Source organism: Pezoporus wallicus, unplaced genomic scaffold, assembly GCF_028554395.1.
Source record: "Pezoporus wallicus isolate ANWC-B61680 ecotype Strahan unplaced genomic scaffold, APGP_CSIRO_Pwel_v1 contig_8492, whole genome shotgun sequence".
NCBI lineage: Eukaryota > Metazoa > Chordata > Aves > Psittaciformes > Psittacidae > Pezoporus > Pezoporus wallicus.
The window spans coordinates 41675-64974 of NW_026642003.1; the positions used below are offsets into that span (position 1 = coordinate 41675).

The 23300-nt window shown below is 36.7% G+C and overlaps 1 protein-coding gene across 3 annotated transcripts in view; it reads right to left on the reverse strand.

Moving 5' to 3' along the window:
• Positions 1 to 18953, reverse strand: part of LOC130608540 (catenin alpha-3-like) — a 40016-nt gene extending 21063 nt beyond the window's left edge. Inside the window, exons 1-3 of one of the 3 annotated variants that reach the window (XM_057426526.1) lie at positions 18709 to 18953; positions 14627 to 14742; positions 5254 to 5360 (exon numbers count right to left, since the gene is read on the reverse strand). In XM_057426526.1, coding sequence (XP_057282509.1) covers positions 5254 to 5355 — 102 coding nt within the window. In that variant the 5' untranslated portion in view covers positions 5356 to 5360; positions 14627 to 14742; positions 18709 to 18953. Of the gene's footprint in view, positions 1 to 5253; positions 5361 to 6636; positions 6746 to 10161; positions 10297 to 14626; positions 14743 to 18708 lie in introns of those variants that run through there. The other 2 variants (XM_057426525.1, XM_057426527.1) reach the window with 2 other exon arrangements.
• Between the last annotated feature and the right edge of the window lie 4347 nt (positions 18954 to 23300).

The following is a 23300-nucleotide window of genomic DNA, read 5'->3' on the forward strand; positions in this document are numbered from 1 at the left end:
AAATATGTGCTAGCTGTGTCTTACCTCACCTCTAGATCTTTTTCATGAGATCACACACTTCGGTGCTTTTCATGAATCAGTACTTTTAAAAGTAACTGACAAACATCCTCTGGGAAGCATTTCTATAAACACATCTCTGAAAGACAAAAGCCCTGACCCCTACATCATTCATGTGGAATTGTGGGGGGAAAAAGGATCAGCCACTTGACATTGATGCTTGGGCATGTCAGAAGGGAGACAGTAACATAAATAACTCTAGCTCAGACAGTTGAAGAGGACTTGGGTATCTTTCTGACTCTGGCTTCAAAGAAAGTAAATGAAATTATGTACTGCACATAAATCAGCCAGCTGATACAGAATGCACTGTGGATAATAATCTTTATATCTTTTATTTTTACAAATCCTTTAAAATTAGTTCTAGAGCACTTAATGCAGTTTTCATAATCATATTTTTTAAAGCAGTTAAAGAGAGTATAGGCTGATACTTCCAATAACAAAGACATAAAACACTGTAAAAAATTAGATACTGCCCCAGAAATATATCAAGTAAAAGACTTTGTGTCTTAACTATTTAAAAACCATTCCCAGAAAATGCATGTTATTTCTCAGATTTTTACTGTAGTCTCCTCTATATGCAAAATACCATTCTGTGTACTGTTCACTCATATTTTTTGGAGGAAAGGAAACAAAACAAATGGAAAAATATGAAAAATGATTCCTGCGCGTGAAAACTCTTGACCGTAACACTCTTCATCTTCAACTGCCAGGAAATATCAGAAGCAGCTTCTGAACTCAAATACAACTCAAAATTTGATAGGTCATTCTTGGCTCTCGGAGATTAAGTATATAGAACTACTCTGAGTTTTCTAACAGAATCCCACTGAGGAATGCAAAAAGTTCATGCAGATCCTACACAGAAAGAACAGAACTACACAGTAGCTAATATAGTGTGCCCCTTTGATCCACTGTCAACACAGCTTGTGATGCTGTGGCAGAATACCAAGTCAAAATGATATCTTTACAGAAAAAAAAAAACAACAAACTAAACAAACAAAACAAACCACCCCCATTAATCCTGCTTATGCCCAATTGCATTTCCCAGTTATTAACACCTTCTTACAGCCATATTACAGCAGGTCTCCCAGGGTTAAACTGACATCATTGTCCAGAGGTTGTTTTGTATCTCTGGTAGGAATAACAGAGCTGTACTAGAAGCACAAAGCTTTAAGTGATATTTTCAAGCCCATATGCCATCACAGCTGCAAAGCTGAATCATGATGTTGTTGCCTGTTACTGGCATTATTTATTAGGCTGAAAGGGTGGGATTTTTTGTCATGATTATCTCAAATGCTGAATTCCTAAGGAACTGTGCAGCAGTTCTTCCAATGCTATATTCAGTTCCTACCAGCCCTTACAGACAATCTTTTAATATTGCAGTAGTTAAGAAAACAATGCCTTGGTACCTTGGGTATCAGAAGATTTGGTTCACCTTTTCTATTAATAAAAAAATTATTTTTAAATATCATAAAGCTTTTTTTGTTTAAAATTATTTTCAGTGTAACTACAATCCCTAGATATTTTTAAAAAAACAAGACATGAACTCAGTGATCCAATGAGAATAGCAGAATTGTTTCAAACCCTGCACACTGTTTCAGTTCCAAAGTATTGCTCATACAAATAAATACTGGTTTATCACTTTCAGTGTGCATAAAGCAAACTCACCATAACTAAAACTCATATTACATCATCAAAACTCATCAAAACCAAAATAACACATAAAACTAAAGCCAACAGTGTAAGTTTTCTGTGTGAGCAGACTTCTGTCAGTGTGGATGATGGGTGAGAGTAAATGACTTTCAACTTGCCCATTTTTCATCAGTGAAGCAAGAGACTCTAAAATACATGGATTTTTCTACATACTTTGTAAAACGTACCTATCTCTTGCAGCCATAAACTTTCCTTGGCTCATATGTTTGCATAAAATATAAAGACATGGGAGCAATAGGTTTTGAAGAGGAAAAGCTCTTAAAAATACTTGCTTATGTATACATACACACATAACGCATATATTAAGTATGTGTTTATAAATAAATATATAGAAAGAGCTTTAGCTACAATATCCAAATAAGCAGCAAATTCACAGCTTGTAAGACTTGCAATGACTGCAAAGACAGTTATGAAGTGTTTCCTACATTAAGTGATATGAATCTCATCAAGTCGTATCTTTCAAAACTTTTACTTGTAATATAGTTTGCTACAGAAGCAAGTTTATACCTAGCCATAACTGTAATCATTACATAGTATAGCAGAGAGATTAGACAGACTTCAGTGTCTCAGGACAACATAAAACAAGAGAATATTTTCCATTATATTAACTGCTATACATTGTGAGTAAATCTAGTAGAAGCATAACAAACATTAGACATCAACTATACAAATGAAAGTGCTTTATGATCTACTGATTGCTTCACACTACTTCTCCATGACAGAGTGCATCTCTAACCTCTAATAAAAGCCCGGAATTAAGGAACGACTGTTTGTCTGAGCAAGTACTCAATTTACATTAAGGCAGCTGGCAGCTGAATTATGTCAATTTGGACAACTATCACTTTTAATGTGTCAGACACAGTGTCAGAGAACTTTACCTGAAAGCCATCCTTTCAAAACTAATATCCTTAAAGCACCTGGAATGAAACAAAGGCCACAGACAGATGTAACCCCTTCTGGTGAGGAGGCAGTTGGACAGGATTAAATAAAATTTTCTGCAATATATAGAAAACAAAGTAATACAGCCCCAAGAGAATACAGATTGTAAGGCTGGTCACAGAATTACACTAATGCAGTTATGTCATTTCCAACATATGAGTTTCCCTTTCTGCAGAGCCCTTTACAGCACTTTTCACTCAATATGTAAGCTTCCCTTCCACAATCCTGTTCTGAAACAAAGAAAGCATTAAGGTTAGGAGGAAGAGACAGTCAAAATTGTATTCTCTTTGAACCAAAGCATTTCCATTTTTGACAACTCAGGCCTTTTAAAGATGCTTGAGAAGAGCTTTAAAATAATATATTAAAAAAAACAAAACCCTGTTTTGTTTTGTTTTGTTTTAGAACTGTATTTTTTTGTTATGTTAGGGGGGGCTTGATCCTGCAGAACTCAGGCCAAAATTTACATTTCTTTATCTCCTCTAAAAATAGCCACAGTGTTGCAGCTGCTTGAGCACAATCAGGCCTACTGGTATACAAGAGTAGGTTTTAAAATGCAGTCTATCAAGACCTCTACTCCTAGTACTCTGAAACTGATTTCATAATCCATCCTCTTAGGACACTCCAGCTTAACAATTTCCCACAAACTACTGAACTGTTAACTGAGGTTTTAGACACTGTCGATCATACACAAGCAAAAATAAATAAAGACAGAAAAAGTGCATCAAAGGCAGGAGAAAATGAAGTAATGATAAAAAGAAAAAAGTTACTTTCTGAAGGAAAGAATCTTCCAGAAGGAACAAATGAGTAAGGGAAGAAAAGAAGATCAAAATAAGTCAAAAATAAGAAATTTCAAAGATTGTAATGAAAAAGGAATGAAACTGGATGAGTTAGTGAGAGGCAGAAGTTTCAAATGGGGAAAATACAACTTTATTAAAGAGAAACTTACTTCAATAAATTAAATTATTTTTAAAAGCAACTTTTCTTATAACTAAAACATGATCAGTACTTCTTTGCTTTTCCTAGCTTTTAGTGCACATACAGCACTTCTGGAATAAAGGACTTTTCCAACATGACAGTCCAAATAAACATATGAACCATCACACCAAACATACTCATGATGTTATTGTCCTCATCTTTCATCTCTGTATTCTTCTTCCCTCCAATCATTATGTGCTGACTCTTTAATTAGAATCTGACTGTTCCTCTCTATCTGGTCACCATTCTTTGGCAAGCCCAAAGAAACACCATGCAAAGGACTGGCTCCAGACAAACAAGGAAAGATGTCATCACAGCAGTGTGTGTGAAAAGAAGTGCACTCCTGGAATAAGAAAATTTACCATGTACCTAAGTGGCTAAAAGCAGTCAAATGAGTTGCACGATTTTTTTTTTTCCTGTATTATCTGTCCAAGTAAAATAATAATAGTTTCAGTCATAATTAAATGTTTATATCAAAAAAAAAAGTTGCAAATGGAGAAAAATAATTGAAAACTTGGTAGACCTGCCTTTACTTTTTTCTATTAAGCTATACACCTCCAATTTTTGCATGTTCAGAAACAGTTATAGCCAGAGTACAGTCCTCTAACTGGCTTTGCTCTGGGTACCTCAAGTCACCCTCCCAGTTTTATTTGTCAATTGTTAACATAACCTATTAAAAAAAAAATTAGTCTTGTAAGAGGCATCACAAAGAGCTCAACCAACCACTGAATCTACTTCATAGCAATTATACCTGACCATCTTCACAACCTGGAAAACAACAAAGTATTCTTTGTACAATAGCAAGTGAAAGGAAATTCTGAATAAAGTCACACCTATCTACACCTACACTAACTACTGTTAGAGCAGAGACTGCCATGTGAACACACCCCTAGGTACCAGGAAAAGAATACTAAGTAAGCAGTGTATAGCTGTGATAAGTAGTTTGATCTACATCATCTTGTCAAAGCTGAAGGACAATAAGCAAACACCCTTGCATTATGTGTAATTGACTAATTACATGCAGGCACCCCAACATTTTTGTTCTAAGTACGATCAAGAGAAATTCAAAACAGCTTGAGTTTCAAAATAGATATCCTTTCTGTTCTTTACCCTGAAAAATACTGCTACACAGGTCTTTTAACACTTTCATAGTTATACACATTATTTGCAAAATGAAGTCAGGTCTTCAAGTATGTCCTTTCCATTGTACTAAAAAACTCATTTGTAATCCATGCCAAATAAAAGATACAATGAGATAATCTTTAATACACTAACCACTGGATACTAAACCAGTTAATACTTGAAATAGAACTGGAATATGTAGTGAAATTGCTCCTCCTAAAAAGTAAGTTTTATCAACAAACCTGAAAGCATTTTTGTAAATCCACCCAGTGCAGATGCAATTCTTTCCAAAATTCACATAAAGAAACTCACCTACAGATTTCAAGGCTTGTCTTTTACACCCTGTCCACTACTTGCAATACGAAACTTTTCATATGTTGGAAATCCATTTGCAGTGTATTTGACATTTGAACATGGTTATCCAATTTATTATTTGCAATACTAAACTACCTGAATTATCAATGGTTCCAGTAATTTCTCCACTGTAAAGGTCTGGATCTGCAGATCCCGAGGATCAATTTTCAGTTTAATGCTTGGCACTTTTGTTGACATTTCACCTAGGTACAAAAACAAACAAAAAAAAGAGATAAGCAACTATTAGCCACAACCACAAGTCTCACTGCCTCTATGCCTCTGTACAATCAGAGTATAGAGGTGGTTCCAGAACAGGCTTAGAATTTCAAGAGATTATTTTTTTCAGATTCCTCATTTCTAAATTGTGACAATACATGCAGATAACTCCATAAACTGTAAAATTACAGATTTAAAGTACATGTAATTCCTTGTCTTCTGTTCCAGAGAATTTACCATCTATTAAAAAAATACATACAGCTAATTGCATTAGAAGACCTTTGAATGTTAAGTTCTCTAGTAGTCAATAAAAAGAAGCTTTAAAGCCAAATTATACATTACATTATTGAATTAAAACAAAATCATTAACGCTATGTGTACAATACCTGTATCTTATCAGTTCCAAATTGCAATGGTCATAATAAACTCTTTAAGAACAAAAATACAGCAGCCCTTAAAAGTCCTGACAATTAATAGCAGGAGAAAGTGAAGCATTTAGTTATTTTATACCCTGCAATAACAAGTATTTTCTAAGTGTCAAGAAAGCCTATTACTGAAGTCAATAAGATGAAAGTAAAGCTAAGTAGTGTCTTTCAAGTGAATAAATCATTCATTAGGACCTTGATCAAAAGTCTGCTGATATTAAGGCTTTTCACTGAGTTCACTAAGCCGTGGTTCAGGCCTTTAGCCACAGTGCAGTGTGTGTGTGCCAACTGAGTTATAACTGTGCTCTAGTAAGAATGCAACTGATTATTGTCCCAAAAATAAAAGACATTTTAAATTTTCCAGTAACTTAACTTCCCATAAAACAGCTCTGCAGAGCCCTTTTAGCCAATAAAGACTTCAGATACAAATATAATGGATATCTGTCCTTTTTAAGCAGGACTTATTACAACCATTGCTGCTGTATAATAAAGTAATAAGGTACTGCAATTGTGAAGGCTAAAGAGATACATTGTCACCTTCCAGTGAGCCTAGCATTGGTTTAATACAGGACAGTAGCTTTAGGGTTTCTATAGCAAGTGTGTAGAAATAGATCTGAATTGTTTATCACAGAATACTCATGTCACATTTCACTTGCAAGCAAAGATAATAAGAGCAATTACTGTATTTTACATATTTAACTTCTAGATAGTTGTACAAAACTCCAAGGAAGTAAAGCTTGAGACTCCCCAAATCACCAGTGTCAGCAGTTCTCTTTCTGCCCAATGAATCAGTAGGTAGGATACTCCCACGGTTTTGAAATACTCCAGTTTAACTTACCCCTCTGTTTGAAGGCAACTGAGCCTTCTCATCATTCACTATTTCAGAAACAAGTGGTGGCTCCTAGTCAGGAAAAGGACTGCAGCCCTTGTACTAGCTCAAATTGTTAATGTATGATGAAGTTGTAGCTATGCAAGTAAGTGTACAGATCACACCTATTATTCACAAAGCCACACTGCAACTGTTACGAAGTCCTTTGAGATGGATGACTCCATACCTTCTGCTGGTTCTGTTTTACTCAAGGTAAAATACTTTACTCACTGAGCTCAGATAAAAACAAGCTGAAAACACAGCAAAGCTGTAAAGGGTGGTACGTCTGGGCATGCCCCTAGAAGGCAAAGTACTTTGTTTCCAAACTTTGCTTAACTAATGTTTTCAGAATTTCAGACCCAGGATAACAACAAGCAACAGAAGACATCAAAATTCAATGAACTCAAAATATCCATGAGCACATCCAACACAATAAATGTCCTACTGAATCAGATCAAAAGTCCATCTAGCCCAGTATCTTTGTTATGATCAGGCTATCAACTCTTAACAATACACTGTATATGCAACAAAGCAAGAAATAAGGTAGGCTCTTTCCATCTGCTGTTTAGTAGAGGAATGACTAAGAGACAAATCCACAATCACCCAGAGGGCTTCCTACAACTACAGATTAGGTCATCATGAAAAAACACCACCACCTCACTTTTTCATTCTATGCAGAGTTATAATAACATCTTGGTGCAGAGACAAGCTCTGCAACAAGAGCTTAGTCTTACATCTCAGGCCAAAGACATACCCACTCTGTGCTCATACAAACAGTTGTGGGTTTTTTTCACTTTTTACCGAGAGTGATCCTTCCTGTTAATAGCCATTGGTTCTTCACATATGGAAACTAAAAACAAATGTGAAACCAATTTCTCAACCATCTAATTCTCTGGAAATACACTAAATATATAATGATGTAAGTACAGTCTGTAAACCACAAGAGCAAAAGGTCTAGTACAAAACGCAATCTCAATGGGACAACTGCACCATTTTATTGAACAACGAACATTCAGAAAGGTTGTGTGTCTGCAAAGTTGATGAAAATTCAGGCTTTCTTATAGCTACAGCTATAGAGTTATTTCCAGCAACATTTGTTTTACTAGCAAGACAGCTATCAGCGGCCTGGAAGCCAGGTTCCCACTGACATTCAGACCTACACACAATTTCTTGAATCAAAGCAAATATTAATGAGACCTCCTTTTTTAACCTGTTAAAGTAAACTTTCCTAAAGCACTAATAACTTGCTCTGAAAGTCACAAATGTGTGTCACTGACATCCCTGGTCTCCTCAGCTTTAATTCCAAGCCACATTGGCTATTTAATAGCTTCTTAAACTGCCTCTCCCATAACAAAAGAACAACATACAGCCAATTCCACAGAGCTGGCAAACAGTGTACCATGTCTGTGCCTGTCAGCACAATGGTGCAGCCTATGAACATACAGCAGAGAAGCACCCACACTTCTGAAAAACTGCTTCTGCTGTGTCCACCCCTGAACCAAAAAGGCTTTTAATTAAAAAAAGGTATTCTACTCCAGCTCCACTGGGATGGCATCAAACCACATAATGTCACATCTTTGAAAAGACAGACTTTTTTTTTTTACTATCTGCAGTTAACTGGTTCTCTGAATCTTTGGTCAGCATTTCAATGAATCTGCCTTTTATTAATATTTTAAAAAAATATCTTTATGGTATTGCTGGTTCACAACCCTAGTATTTTACATTTTCACAAGCACCCGCGTACACAGGTACTACTGAAATCCATCACAACAGTTGCAAATAGAGGGTATTGACTATGCTGTGCTTTTTTTTTTCTGGTCAAGACATACATCAGTTGAAGGGGACATGTAAGAACTGGATGGAGACAGGACTTCATACCTCTACTGAGATTTGAAGAAATCACTAGATGATTTTCATGTTACTTTTTCTGCAGATACACTCATGCTTTAACTTTGCAGTGGCTTCCCCTCAATTCCTTGATATAAGAGTATTAACTACTTTACTCAAAATTCAGGAATAAAAACTTTGCTGTTTACAGTAGGAGCTGCTCTCCATTTTCACAGCACAACTTCCTATACTACAGGTCGTCTACAGTGATCAGATCTGGTCAAATCTGGCTGATAAAAATATAATTGTAATTTTCTGTAGTAAGAGACTACTGTGCTCCAGAATCCTGAGCAGTTTCAAACTTGTGAAGCTTTACAAATCCAATTCTACTTCTGCAGATCTCAAAAAATGTGAGTACATGTGCTGTGACTTTCCCCTTTCTGAGTTTTGGGGTTATTTCGGGAGCTTTGAGGTTTGTTTTATAATCTTAGCATATTATCTAACATAAGCATTTTTATTCTTTGCTTGAGCCCTGGCTTGACAGGCTTTTGAACTAAGCAATAGCTTTTTAGCCTTGGGTCAGGGGCATAACTTACCATTAACTGAAAGTCAATTGCAAAAATAATTGTTTCTGAAATTTTCAATTATATGCTAAGGTATACATAACCTACTTAAGGGCTTACTTGCTGACTGGGCTCACTTGCTGATTCTAGCCTTTTTAGTTTTGGGGTTTGTTTGGTTGTGGGTTTGATTTTTTTTTTTAGAAAAATGTTAATGTGTCCTAAAGCAGCCAATTATGAAAACAAGCTTGCAAGCCAATGCAGTGAAAACTACAAACTCTTAAATTATCTTAACACCCTGACTGCATACTTCAAACTTATCAGGCTCTCCTTACTGTTATTTACCATACTAGCTAGTAAGTATTTATATAGGATTTTTTTTAATCAAGGGTAACAGGTGATTAAGAAAATATGTACTCAGTAAAGATTATTTGGGGAGGGGTTGCTGATATTTCCACTTAGAAAGTGAATTTGTGTCCTTCTAGATCTTCTTAATTAAGATGACAAATTTTTTTGGTGCTTGCCTCAGGAAAGTAAGAATTACATGCCATCTTTTTTTTTTTTTTTTAATACATATGTTTACTCCAGTATAATTTGCCCTCTAATTACAGTGGGGATCTTCATGGCAAGATATTTTGGTAAAAGACTGCTATAACCCCACACTCGGCTATATTAACCTTTACAGTAGGTGATTTCAGCACTGTAGACCAGTAGCTCTTACAACACTTAGGATGTTAAGCATGTGTCAGAAGATACAGTTGTGTCTCAGAACAGTCAGAAAAGCAGCCACTTGCACACTCCTACCAAGTGCTACAAACTTTAAGATAATGAGAATTTTGTCTTTTCAGCAGAGGCATCCAAACTGAAACCGACGAGTGTTTTGGTGTAGGAAAAAAAAAGACACCAGAAAAACAAAGTCAGTATTCATTTGCAACACAATGTGAACACAGTACCTGCAGCTTTTAAACAATCTGTAAGTACACTGTATACAGGCATAGATAAACTAATTAGAAAGCAGAGCCAAATACATTCTGCATAAATTAGAAAGCATTAACTTTAGAATCCATTTCCTGCTAGATCATAAGAAAGCCAATAGCACATCACTCACCTATCCTAGAATATACACGGTCCATATTCAGCACTAAAACAACTGTCTATGTAATTTCCTTGTGTTAGGAACTACAGTACAACTGCTACGCCTCACTATTTGGCTTCTGAGGCATCTACAAGGGACTTTCTGACAAGCTCTCCAGTGTATTTCAGGATGACTGACAGGACACAGTGGCTGCTGGAGGGGTGGCAGGGGGATGGGCATCCTTAAAGCTATATACTAGAGCACAAAATATGTAAAAAAAATAAAATATAAACGCTTATGAGCAATTACAAGACATGAAATATGTCATTACTGATAGTTTTGGTACTTAGAATTTTCAGCACAGCTACTGTTTTCCCATCCATTCTGACTGTATGCCAGCTTCTGCCCCAAGGCAATGACTCAGTTTCAGACTTCTGAGCTGGACAGCAAAGAGATTCATATGGCCGTCACCCAGTAACTTGGTACCAAATTTGTTTTCTTTATGCGGTTGGGTTCATTTTTTTCTATTATACATTACACTACACTGACATAAAATATATTATCCTATCAATTTCATAAAATGCACAGGCCTATTGCCTTCTAAAAAACAGGAAAGACAAGAAAAATATTAAACCAGTCTGGATTAGTATTTTTAAGCAAGGTACACATGGACAGGACACCTGAAGATTTCGAAGACATGAAAAATTGCTGAGTATATGTAACAGAGTATGCTTTAATATTTGTTCTTAATTTCAATATTTATTATACAGCTTCATTAACTGGTGCCAACACTGCTACAGAGTCAGTACATCAAGTGCAAATCACATTTTACAGAAGCCACAACAGTCGCTGTGTTTTTAATCATCTAGCTGATAAACGAAGTAAGACATTCAGAATACTAAAATATACTAGTCCTGTTTGCAATACAACAGCATGGACTTTTTTTTTGTTTTATGCTTGAAGACTTGCTGTATTTTGTGGGCCAGATTACGCCCTGGTATAGACAGATACCTCTGACAGCTGGGAAGGATGTGGCCCATTTAACACCAAAGAAAACCTATAATGCACCTGCCAAATTCTTTAGATTTCCACACAAACCTGTCAGGTTCATTCTAATCATCCCAGATTTTATCACCTCTTATCACTAGTAACAGGAAACATGTCTGTTAATGCATAGACATCACAAGGAAAAAAGAGCTGGAGAACTGAAGGCAGCACCAAAATTTGAATCTGTTAGTATTCACTGAAGACTACCTTTGTTCAAACACGTTTTACATTTAGGAATTTAGATACGCAGTGAAGTAACCAGAAGATCATTTTTAATGCTGAGAGGGAAAAAAAAAAACAAACCCGAAAAAAAAACAAAACCCACATTTTTTTCTCTTACATTCCCTTTCACTTGCCTCTGTGTCTACTACAGTACTTTTTCAACCCACTGGCCAAATTCAACCACATTCTGAAAAGTAGCTGAAAATCCCAAGGACACAAGATTTTCACCAAGTTCTTCAGCATCCTTCTCAGCATAAACAGTGTCATATGTCATCCCTTACACCGAATCTACCATGGAAAAAAACATAGTGTAAGCCCTGTGCTTACTGGATGCTGGAAACTCCATATGGCAAGGAACAGGTTATGACTCACCTAATGGCATGGAAACCTTTAACTAAGGTTTCTGGAAAAAAGTTTGAGATGGGTGAAAGTATTACAACTCAATGAACTTGTGTCATGCAGACTTTCTGATATCTAGTGATATAACAAATTAAGACAATATTCATAACATGCTCTCTTCCTTAACAGTCATCTCTACTTTTTCTACAGCATATTTCATCAAAGCACTTTTTCAGGCAGAGGCCATTTTCCAAAATCACATAAGGAAATACAGTCATAGAGGAAAAATTATTTACTTAAGATCACACAAAATGCCAGTGGCAGAAATCAGGGATGGCGTGCTGGGATACAACCATCTGGTCAGTAGACTACCTTATTCACACCTTAACTGGGGCCAATAAGCAGGCTAAGGATTACCAGATACAATTTAGAAATATAAGACTATAATCTCACCTTTCATACTCAGGTCAAAGTTACCCAGATGCTAGCACTTTGTCATAATAAGGTCAGTTAATGAATTCTTCTCCCTTAAACATACTATCACAATCACTGCCTTGGTTGAATGCATACACACACTGATAAATTCTAGATGTTCCATCAGAGGTGTGAATTCTATGGCCTACAGCTACAGAACTTTTGGCTTTGCACTAGCATGCCAGACTCTGCCTTTTAACCAATACCTATCCTGCTTGTTTTAGAAATGCTTTGCCAATCTTATCTTAACACTTCTTCCAGGTATTTTTTTGGAGGTACTGTAGCTTTTGGTCTCAGAACTGTAGCTGTAATATTTAAAATACTGAAAAAGCATTTGCTTCAAAAAAGACAAAAGAAGACAGAGGTGTGAAGTAATATGGCAGCATTTCATTCAAAATAGAAAGGTTTTCATTAATACTCTTTAGACCCATTTCAAATTCTTAAAGAAAAATTCTTTCACATGAATCTCTGTGATTCACCACATGCACATTGAGCACAGAACAAGGATCCCTCTCTATTTAAGTGACATAAAGTTCCTACATGGATGGCTATCCTGTGCTGGTAACAACAGGTTAAGAGGTCTGGCTCCAAGCCCTTCCTTTTGTTATCACTTTTAAAGTGTTCCTATCTCTATTCAGAACCAGAGACTCTGTTTAAATAAAGTTCAAGTTGACCTTCCACTAAAAATAGGATTTGTTCAACTCATTAAAAAAATGGACAAGAAAAATATCAACTAAGAGCTACTAAAAGGATTTTAAATTTTATTTTTATTAAATGCAGTCTCCTCATTTCCCCTTTTTGTTATTTGCTGAGGGTTACCTATTGCAACATTATACTACACTGTTTTGCTTAATAAATGTCTTAGTTGCAATGAGTTAAAACCCATGGTTTTCCCTTTTCTTTTTAGAGCTGCTACTCTTGAAAACTTATTTTGTAGTTTCATACCTATGCATTACCCCAGGATGTGTCACCATTACATACCACTTTATGTAACTATTTTCAAATTGACACAAAGGTTTGCATTATTTTTGTCCAGTGACCCCAACAGTATAACCCTTCTTCCCTGTTGTCTACAGACACATACAAAACAATCTCAAAATTAAAGGTAACAAATGTGACTGATACTTCTAGCGTATATATTAATCCTGAGAAATGCATGAAAACAAAAGAAATTTCTCAAACTGCATTGTTTTGGATGTAGCAGCTACTTAGCTAACACCTACAGAAGCACCATCAAAAATACAAGGAACAGGAAATACAGTATTTAAGCAAAACCATAATCCCACCATGTCACGCCTGTATACATGGCCAGACCTCTGACATGCAGATTAATTCTTCCAGTGGGGTTCCTGGTGCTGTATGCCACCCTATTTCCCCTATCAACTCAGACAACCAGTTTCAAATCAAAATGCATCTCAGAAGAAAAGGCCTACTTAGTTGATACATCATTTCTGGTAGAACAGCTTCAGAAATAAAGACTTCAGAAATAAAGACTTCAGAAATAAAGACTAAAGACATTCCTGCCCATTTATACATCTGCTCTCATTACAATTCAAAAGGACTTGGATAAAAAGCAGCCAATAAAAAAAAGAAAAAAAAAGATACAAAACAACCAAACACCAATCAAGAATAAAAAAAAAAACAAACAAAACCAAGTTTGTTTTGAGGTGGATTAGCTTCCTAAAATTAACCAACTGATTAGGAATAGGAGAGAACAGCAACAATTCATTACACTTTTTTTTCTAAATGCCTATCACCAGGCCTAATGCTTCACTGTTGGATGCCTTTTGGACTTCACTAGCTGTGAGCATAGTTCTTGTCTTTAATAAAAGGAATCCAAATGGATTTTACATAAAGAAAAATGTGTACATGAAGTTTTTTAAATATGTCAAGTGTTATATTGAACGTAACAGCCCTCCATTACTCCTCGCTCTTAAACAAGTGCCTTTCATATTTTAAAATCAAAAGTAATTGCATAAAATTTCCTTGTACAGTAATTCAGTATTCTAACATTGAGATGATAAATGTATATTTACAGGTACCTTCCTTGAATTATATGCAAAATCAAGTAAAGTACCAAGAGACAAGCTAAACTTTTTACAATAACAGCACCCATGAAACATTTATACTTCCTTTTCCAGTATTCCAACATGCTTTTTCATATTTGGAAAATAGGCAAACACATTGTACAACTTTGACTACTGGCTTCAAGTGACAAGTCCACTATGATTTAAAAATTTGCAGAACATAAAAAAAAAATGTTTAAAAGTTCTTTTTCTAGAAAGTTGGTTAAGAAAACTCAGCTTTTTAACTCAAACTTTTGAGCTAATTATTTGATTAAGCAACTATAGTTCCATTCATAGCTTCATGTACTTTCACTAAGTGGAAAATTCCCTGCATTCCTCTTCAACCTTACCTTTAGAATTGAGAATCTAACAAGAGATCCTAGAAACAGCTCCGTGAAGAACTTGATGCAGCTTGACTCCAGAGGCACTGACAGTGAGACAGCAAATGGTTCCTGTCATTCCTAGTCTCTGAGAAACATGGGGAGGGCTATACTGATTTGAGACCTCCTCCTAAATTGTTAATTCCTGTCTGGACTGACAAGTTGCTACTGAAAATACCACTTAAAAAACCCCAAGCTCATTCCTACACTTGCAAACACAGTTTGGCACTGAGCTTCTAGACCTTACATCATACGCCATTTAAGTCAATGGCAAAGGCCCCTGAAAAATCAATGAGGCTTAGTTCAAACATTAGAGAGGAAAGGGAAAGAAGGAAAGCAAAGGCCATTATTGTAAAACTCAGGTCAAATATAGTTGCAATGTACATATTATAAAAGTTCATATGAACCATGCTTTACATGACAACCTTCTTCATTTACCTTCTCAAAATATTCAAAATATATTTCTAGACAGACAACCCCACATTTATAAGACTTTCCACCAGGGCAGCCATTCGAGCAAGGGACATGAGTGAAGTTATAGCAAATTTGAGTACCCTTAAGTGTAGTATGCAAAAGCATTCATGTAAAAAAAATCTAGAAACTCTGAAAAGGCAGAGGTTGCTCACTACTTCTATCTATTCTGCTAGAGACTCTCCATTCTGCTGCTTAATATCTTAATGGTACTAAACCATTCAATCAGAAAAATTGTATAAACAGCATGTGTCAGGCTGAATTTTCTTTTTGGAAAATTTCAAGTGCAGCAATTTGGCTATTTTAGTTGATTTAGAGGTAAAAAGGGTAGATACAGCATGAAGGTTGAGGTAATCTGACACCAGCTAACACCACTGGAGAGGCTCAACTAGAAGGAAAGGAAGAGAAAGAAAGGAAAAAAAGAGAGCTGAGCAATGGGCACACAGGTGACTACTCACAGGTGAGGCAAAAAAACCAAGCCTTGGACAAGCATAAGAGAGAGTACTGAAATAACTGGAGGGAATGAGGGAGAGGGGAGATCAATCACATTAGGCCCTATCATTCAGTGGCCAACAGATTTCAGTAGCATCTTCTGTGCTTGAAGCATAGAAGGAAAGATTTGAAAGGCAGATAAAATGTGTATACAGAAGATATTACAGATTTTGTTCCCCTGTAAAAGCATCGAATATTATTCACAGAATAAATATTATCCACAGAACAAATACTATTCACATAAACTAAGGACACTTTCCCAGAGGATGCAATAATTTAATATGGGGAAATGTACCTACTATTGCCATATTAAACTTACAATTTTATTCAGAATTCATTCCTCAGAATTTTTCTCTGGGTTCAACCTTGAAACCTTCAACTCATGAATTCAGAAAGCATGAACAACAGTAGTCAGACCAGAAAGCTTCCAGAACAAGAGATTTGATTTTCTCGGCACTATATTAAATCTGAGTGATAAAATGCAAGTCTAAATCTTACTAACTGCAGTTACAGTACTTCTCAGCATTTCTCAGCTCTCTTACTTCACAAATGCTATTTGAAGGTTAAGAACAAACAAAACCAGAATTCACTTAACTGAAAGACTGAATATAGGCAAGTGGAGTTATGCAGCTGATACCTATTTTTCAATCATTAAATCTTTGTAACTACATCAGTGCTTCATAAATTAAGCAAATTACTACAGTGGTGAAGAAAGATCCTCCTTATTTCAACAGGTACACTAAGGAGAGGTGTGAAAAATACTGGTTTTATTTAAAGTTCTTTGTTCTGGATTCAGTTGCTTAACCTAATCTGCTAGTGCCACCTTAGATACTGTAGGGCATTCATAATACAAGCCCCCAGGGCACTGTAGGTTTCCCAACAGACTTCAACTACATATGCCAGGGCTGGATATGAGGATGCTTTATGAAGCCCTATGTGTCTTAAAATGTCTCTAGATATGTATGCTCTGGCACCTGAATCATTCACAAGCTGTCTTTAGCTTAAAAAATAACCCCTCCTATTCATTTGTTGCTACAAAGCTTTTCTACTTGAATCTGGCTTTAATAGGTCACTTGTGAAGATCACCTGTGAAAGTGGCAGGCACATGTCATTAGAAGTTATGAAGTCATGCAGTGCCACTGCAAATATCACTGCAGCACCATTTCTTAAGCACCTTTAAAACGCTCCACACACAATATCTAAAAATATGTTAATGGTATAGGGTACTGTAAACTACTATATTACTGTACTTTTCTGTGGGGGGCAGAATGTATCAAAACTCTCAGAGACCATGGGAAGGAGGAACTACAGCAGGCAATTAAGAGTGACTTTTCAATAGATGATCCAGCTTGCGCTCTACCTCTGGGTCCGTGCCTCCATCCTCACACTTTTCCACTTTGGCTGTCTTCCAGATTTCCTTAACAGCCTTCATGTCACCTTGTCCATGCCTCTAACATCTGCTCTCTATTACCTAGTCACAACTACCTATAACTTCACATCTTGTGAAATTTAATCCTTTAACTTCTATACCTAGCCCATCTTTCACTACTAATTTCTTAATCTGTCACGCAGTGTTTTGCTGGACAATCCAATACAATGGCATCCACACAGAAAAAAATAAGCTCTCATCACAGAAATACCAGTCATTTTGCTGTGAAAACTACATTAAACTAATCACAAAATAACACTTGTTGGATTTTTTCCTCAACTCCCTTGTTCTACACTTATTTTAAAAACTATCTTTTTAGACAGACTATTTTTCCTTTGTTCAACTATTTTTCTCCTTTTCTGTTAAATCTAAGAACTTTACAAAATATATGATCATTGTTCAGGTACTTACAGAACTCAATAGCTTCTTCCAGGCCATAAACTTGCCAATTCCTCTGACAAATTGCAAGAACTCTATACACTGCAGTCATTTTATTCTCTCATACCAAGGTACTTTACTCTTGAACTTTCTAAAACACAATGCACCAACCAAGCTGCATAGCCACTAAGCAATATTAAAAGGTTTAACCCAACAGAGAAAAAGAAGCTAACAGCAAAAGGACTCAAAACCCTACTCCAAACCCTTCTTCCCCTCCATTTTTGTCCCCAATTTGTGATGATTGTTAAGGATTACTTCAAAAGCTCTGGTAACCTCTGAGCCGCAGTCAGAATAGCCAGATTTTGAACAAGGGTCTTGCCTCCCCAAACCACTGAAAATAATCACCTTGTCCCAAAAGACCCTGAAAGCACTTTCAAATTTTGCTGAGGGAGTTCCTGGAAAAGATATGTGTGTGATATGACAGAAACAGGGCAGCAGAGGTGAGTGCATGCATCTCCCTGGAAAGTGGGCTGGCAAAACAGATGAAAGATGCTACACTAAAACACAGTTGTCAAAACCCCTATACGAAATATATTTTCACCTACTTAACATGCTCGTACCATTCATGCCACAGAAGTCAGTTTAAAATGCCAGAACAGCTCTGAGCAAAAAAAAGCAACCAGATCTGTAATACACCAGAGCACTACCATTGTATCTAGAAACACCTCTCTGAGACATTCTCTTTTCAGTAAGGGATATTCATGTACCTCTTTTTGCCCCTAAGTGTCTTCCCAGTTTCTGTGTTGAGGGAACTGCCTCAACAGCCTGCTGCATACACACACTCCTGTTACAACCTGTATTCTAACATTCCCAGCTCCCTGTTTCCATCGCTCCCTTCTCCCACTCTCTGCTCCTTCTCCCACTCTCTGCTCCTTCTCCCACTCCCTGCTCCTTCTCCCACTCCACAGGACACAGATGCTCTTGCCCTATTACTTGGGGTAAGCTCGAAAACCCACGCGGGCTGAGGGTGGTCCGGAGGTGAAGGGAACTCACCTGCTGCCCTCTACTCCCCACGCTACTCTGCCCCGCCTCTCCCTGAACGGGAACAGAACACGGTCCACCTCACCCCGCCACAACGCTCAACCCGCGCCAAAGGCCGCGGTCCCGCCCCAACGGCTCTGCTCGCGCCACAGCCCCAGGACCGGGCACCCGCCCCAACGTCTGCCTTCCCTCGAGCTACTGACAGGCGTGCTGCGCGCTGCCTGTCGTTCTCCGTTTGTACCTTGACATGTAGTTTACAGAGGGGGTCTCACCCTCTTCATGTACCCGCTGCCCGCCGGCCTGGTGCTTCTTCGACGAAGTTTCTTCCTTTACACCGTGTGACAAACAGCTCTTGTTCTGCAGTGTGTTTGCAAACAAGAGAGCTGTCTCCTAAACACATTCGCGTGAAGATCTGACACCACAATGGGCATTGTGCAGTGCCGTGTTTGCTTCAGTAATCTGGAACATGCTAAGCCAAAGGAAATTCTAAACCCGAATTACTTAGCAAAATTTCACACTGCTGCAGGAACCCCTGATGTTAGCTGTCACTTGAATCACTTCAGAAATATTTTTTTCTTTTACAGACAGCACTTTCCCATATTCCAACTGGCCATTTGCCTTCAGCTGTTATCTGTAAGTAAATTCAGTTATTACTAATTTCTTTCTAAGTTGCTTTACTAGTTTATTCAATTTTCATAGACGTATTGAGGAGACCTAATGTAATTCACGTTTATACATTATTAACCAAACTTGTCAGAACTCTAATTGAATCCATAAACTGTAATTTTATACAAACAATAAATAATATTATGTAAAGACAGAACTCTCTAAAAACAGCCTGCTTACAAGGCACTACTTCCCATTACTACTCCATACAGTGCAGTATGAAATTAGCAGTATGGAAGCTTAATTGCAAAATTAATCATATCACCATGAGTGTCAGAAAGAAAACAGCACTGCCTGCAGTTCCTGAACCCATGTTTAAATCTTCCAGGGATCCACACAAGGACAAGATGCAAATCTCAATACTTCCATTGCTTGAAGTTTATTTCTTAAAACTATCTTTTGGAATTTTCACCAGGAATATTTTTCTTAAGTACGAAACACAAGCTATAAAGGTAGGAATAACCAAAAAGCAAAAATTATTATAATATCATGAATATCACAAGGTTCTCAATTCCACAAAAGCACCTTATCGTGTTTCTCCACATGCAGCCTGCCAGTGACATAAAACATCAATATAAACCTATAACAAACTTTTAACAATGAGTGCTAATATTGTATACCATAGATTTCTGCACAAGCAAAATGCTAACAGTAGATGTGTAATTAGTAGATTTTCTAATGTTGCATAACATGTATATGTAGAAGCTTAATTTGAAACAAGGACACTGAGTTGAAAGACTTGTAAATTGACTTCAAAGGATAATCTCTTCTGTGACTCAGTTTTAGCTTTCCTACATTCAAAGTTTTATAATTCAAAATATACAAAGTATTTTGCTTTGTATGTGTAAAGAATTGCAAAAGTTTATTCCTACAATCTACCACTGAGGCTTAACAGGAATTAAAAGTAAAGTGGTAGTTTACCCAGAATAATTGCAACCTGCTGATACTACAAATAGATTTTATGTTTAGGCATAAATGTGATTAAGCCAGTCATTGATCAACAGGGAGATTTTCTGATGTTTTAATACACAATTTGTGTCGGGTTCATTAATTCACTCACATTCTTCAAGGGAGATGTAAAATTTACTCGAATATTTTAAATTACATATAGGCACAAAGTTACTGTTCCACTGACATGGCTGTTTTTCTTGCTAACTCAGGCAGAATCTAAGCCAATTTTTCTGTTGCAAGCATCACAGATACAACATATTAATATTTCTATCAGGAATAAATGTTGAAACTGTTGTATTTGTGAAGCTGATAGAGACTGATTAAGTAAGAAGCCACAGAGGAAATGTATGATAAGGGGTGGATTAGGCATTACTGACTGAAAGTTGCACTTGAGGTCAAAAAAGGCAAGAAAATGGAAGTGTTGAAATGCTTGGGGCTCAGTCCTGTATTTTTAAAGAAGACAGTAACAATATAAAGATTACTTAATGCTGAAGAATACATTTGAACCTGATTATAACTTGTACATTTTTTCTACTGGTTGGTTAAACTGTCCATATTCCTAATAAAAATTCTGCAGTATCTATCATCTTCACTTACAGGAGTTAGACTTGAAAAAAATATGGGCAAAGCTATCTAGTACCATTATTTTATCTAAGTCCTAAACCAAAATTTTCTTTGTTATCTATTCCAGAGACCAGCTCTTGCTAGTTTTAAGTAATAAAGTAATAAATTAAGAAATAAAACTTTTAAGATTCTTTTGGGAGGTAAGTTTACTTTCCTAAATGCACTTACCCGGTTGGAAATGTCATCTGTTACCCATGTTCTTTTTTCGACCAGTTACATCTTCATTAAAAGCCCATGAGATACACAAAAGCTTTTTTGTGTGTTTACTTCACCTGTAGTACTGCCATGAAGAAAAATTCTGGGCACTGATGGTTTTCATTTAGTTTGAATTTCCAAAGCAGGTGTATTATAATTGCATTTTCAGTTTAGGAAAACTTTCTAAATACCACAATCCTGGAGGCTGTCAGCTGTAGTTCTTATTCCCACTTAAAAACAGGTGCCATACGTTCAAAAATTCTAGATCTATAGAACAATACATTAATAAAGCCATGTTATATGCATGAATTCTGATAATGAACCAATTCTTTGACAATATCATTGTATGCACATTAACCATATATATGCATAAATTTAGCTAATTTTAGTGTATGACATACCAAATGCTTTAGTAGGCTGTTAGTCTCATAACTAGTCATCTTAAGGACTGCTCAATGGCTACTGGAAAGCATTTCTGAAGAATTTCTCACACCACTCTGAAGAAGGTGAGCTTACCCTTGCCCACCGCGGACAAGGATCTCCCTCTCTGATGTCTGTAAAAGATGACCTGAGCAGCTGGCTGCAGCATCTAAAAGCTAAGTGCTTACTTGAATGCTGTGGAAGATCTATTCTACTCAAACTACCCATTTTCTCTCTCTCCCCTTACATTGCTTCAGCCCCTTAAGGTAGCCAAGTATCTCAGACTTTAAGGTCTTTAAAATAAGATTATGTAGAGTAGGGCCATGCTTTATTAATTAAACACCTGTACCTGCAGAGGCTCTCCAGTACTTGCAGCAGACCTTATTACATTTCAGGAATTTCAGAGTTTTACTTCAGGCTTGTATCTCAAGGTTTTAATGACTTTTTTAGATACTGAACTTCCCTATCTCAGTAATTTAACACCGGAATGCTATTTTAGTTGAGGCTTTCTTTAGAATATTTTTAGTGATTTCTGTTGTAGTAAGATCACTTTCTGTGTTGGGAGCACAGTAGCTTCATAGTGAAGCGCTAGAATTCAAATAGCACTCAGCAAATGATAACATTCTCCCTAATCCCTTTTTGATCACTGCTCATCTGCAAAGATTATTATATGAAAGTGCTTAAACCTGCTCTTTCTGCATGTGGTACCTCCAAACACATCCTATTGGATTTTTTACTTGCAGCTTGCACAACGAACACTGGAGGTCACTCTAGCATTGCTCAAGTAACAATTTTCTCTAAATAGAGACAGATACCAAGTTTTTCAAGACTTAACTTGAATTCAGTTGGTTAAATATAATATTTTTTGTGTCATTTATACAAGTCAGACAACTCTCATGATTTATTATGTTTTACTGAACTTGCACATTTAACTCAAGTCCTAGATCCTGTCAACACAAAATAAAGGCACCTATCATTTAAAGGAAATAATAAGTTTCTTCTTAGGAAATAAAGACTCCTAAATTCAAAATATAGAAGCTGGACATTGCAAATTGTGATAAAAAAGGAACACTCATTCTGCTTCCAGGTTTCAATGGCACAGAGCACTGCATGTATGTTCTGTATGTTTCTTTACAATTCTTTGTTCCTTGTAAGCTGGCAAAAGCCTATGGACTTAGAATGGTTAGGGTGTAGGGTTTCGCCTTTCAAGGAAAGCCTGAGGGAGAACAACTGAACTCAAGTGTTCCCTCAAGCTCCAGATCCAAACCCTTAGACCACAGTCATAGCTGTTTCTGTGTGAGGAGGATGCGGGGGGAGTGGGTGAACAACCGAAGAACAACAGCTATGGTTCAGTCTCTTCAGGAACAGTTGGAACAAATACCTTACTTGAAGGGTATTACCAAATTTGAACTTTGATGTGTTGTTACAATTTGGTTTCCTTTGGCTTTGAGTACTAAGAAGTTCTTGCATTCTGTAAGATTTTCCTAGACCAAACTACTTGCATGGATTTCTAGTCTCTTTTCTGTAAAGAAAATAAATCTTCAGCAGATGTGTTAGTGTAGAAGAGCTCTGCTTTTTGTCTGCAAATCAATTTACAAATAAAAATTAAAAAAAAAGCAGCAGCTTTGACTAAAAGTCCCAACAAGTCTTTTCTGGCTTTTACACCTGAGAAACACTTGTTTCTCTACCAGCAGACATCATCTCTGACTGTCTCCACCTCTATAGCTGTTCTTTAAGAAGTACCCTGTGGCTATAATGCAGTATACTGAGGGCAGTACTTTTCCTCACCCTGCTCTTCACGCACTTGCTATTCACGTTATCATAAAAATTTGGTATAATCATGCTTTTCGTCTTCATATATATGAAACTAGGTACACTACGGGATAAAGACAGCATCTTACCAAGCTTATGAGAGCCTTACCCAAACACACAAAACTCGATGAACATTGGCAAAACTGTCCAAATCACTCTTAAATA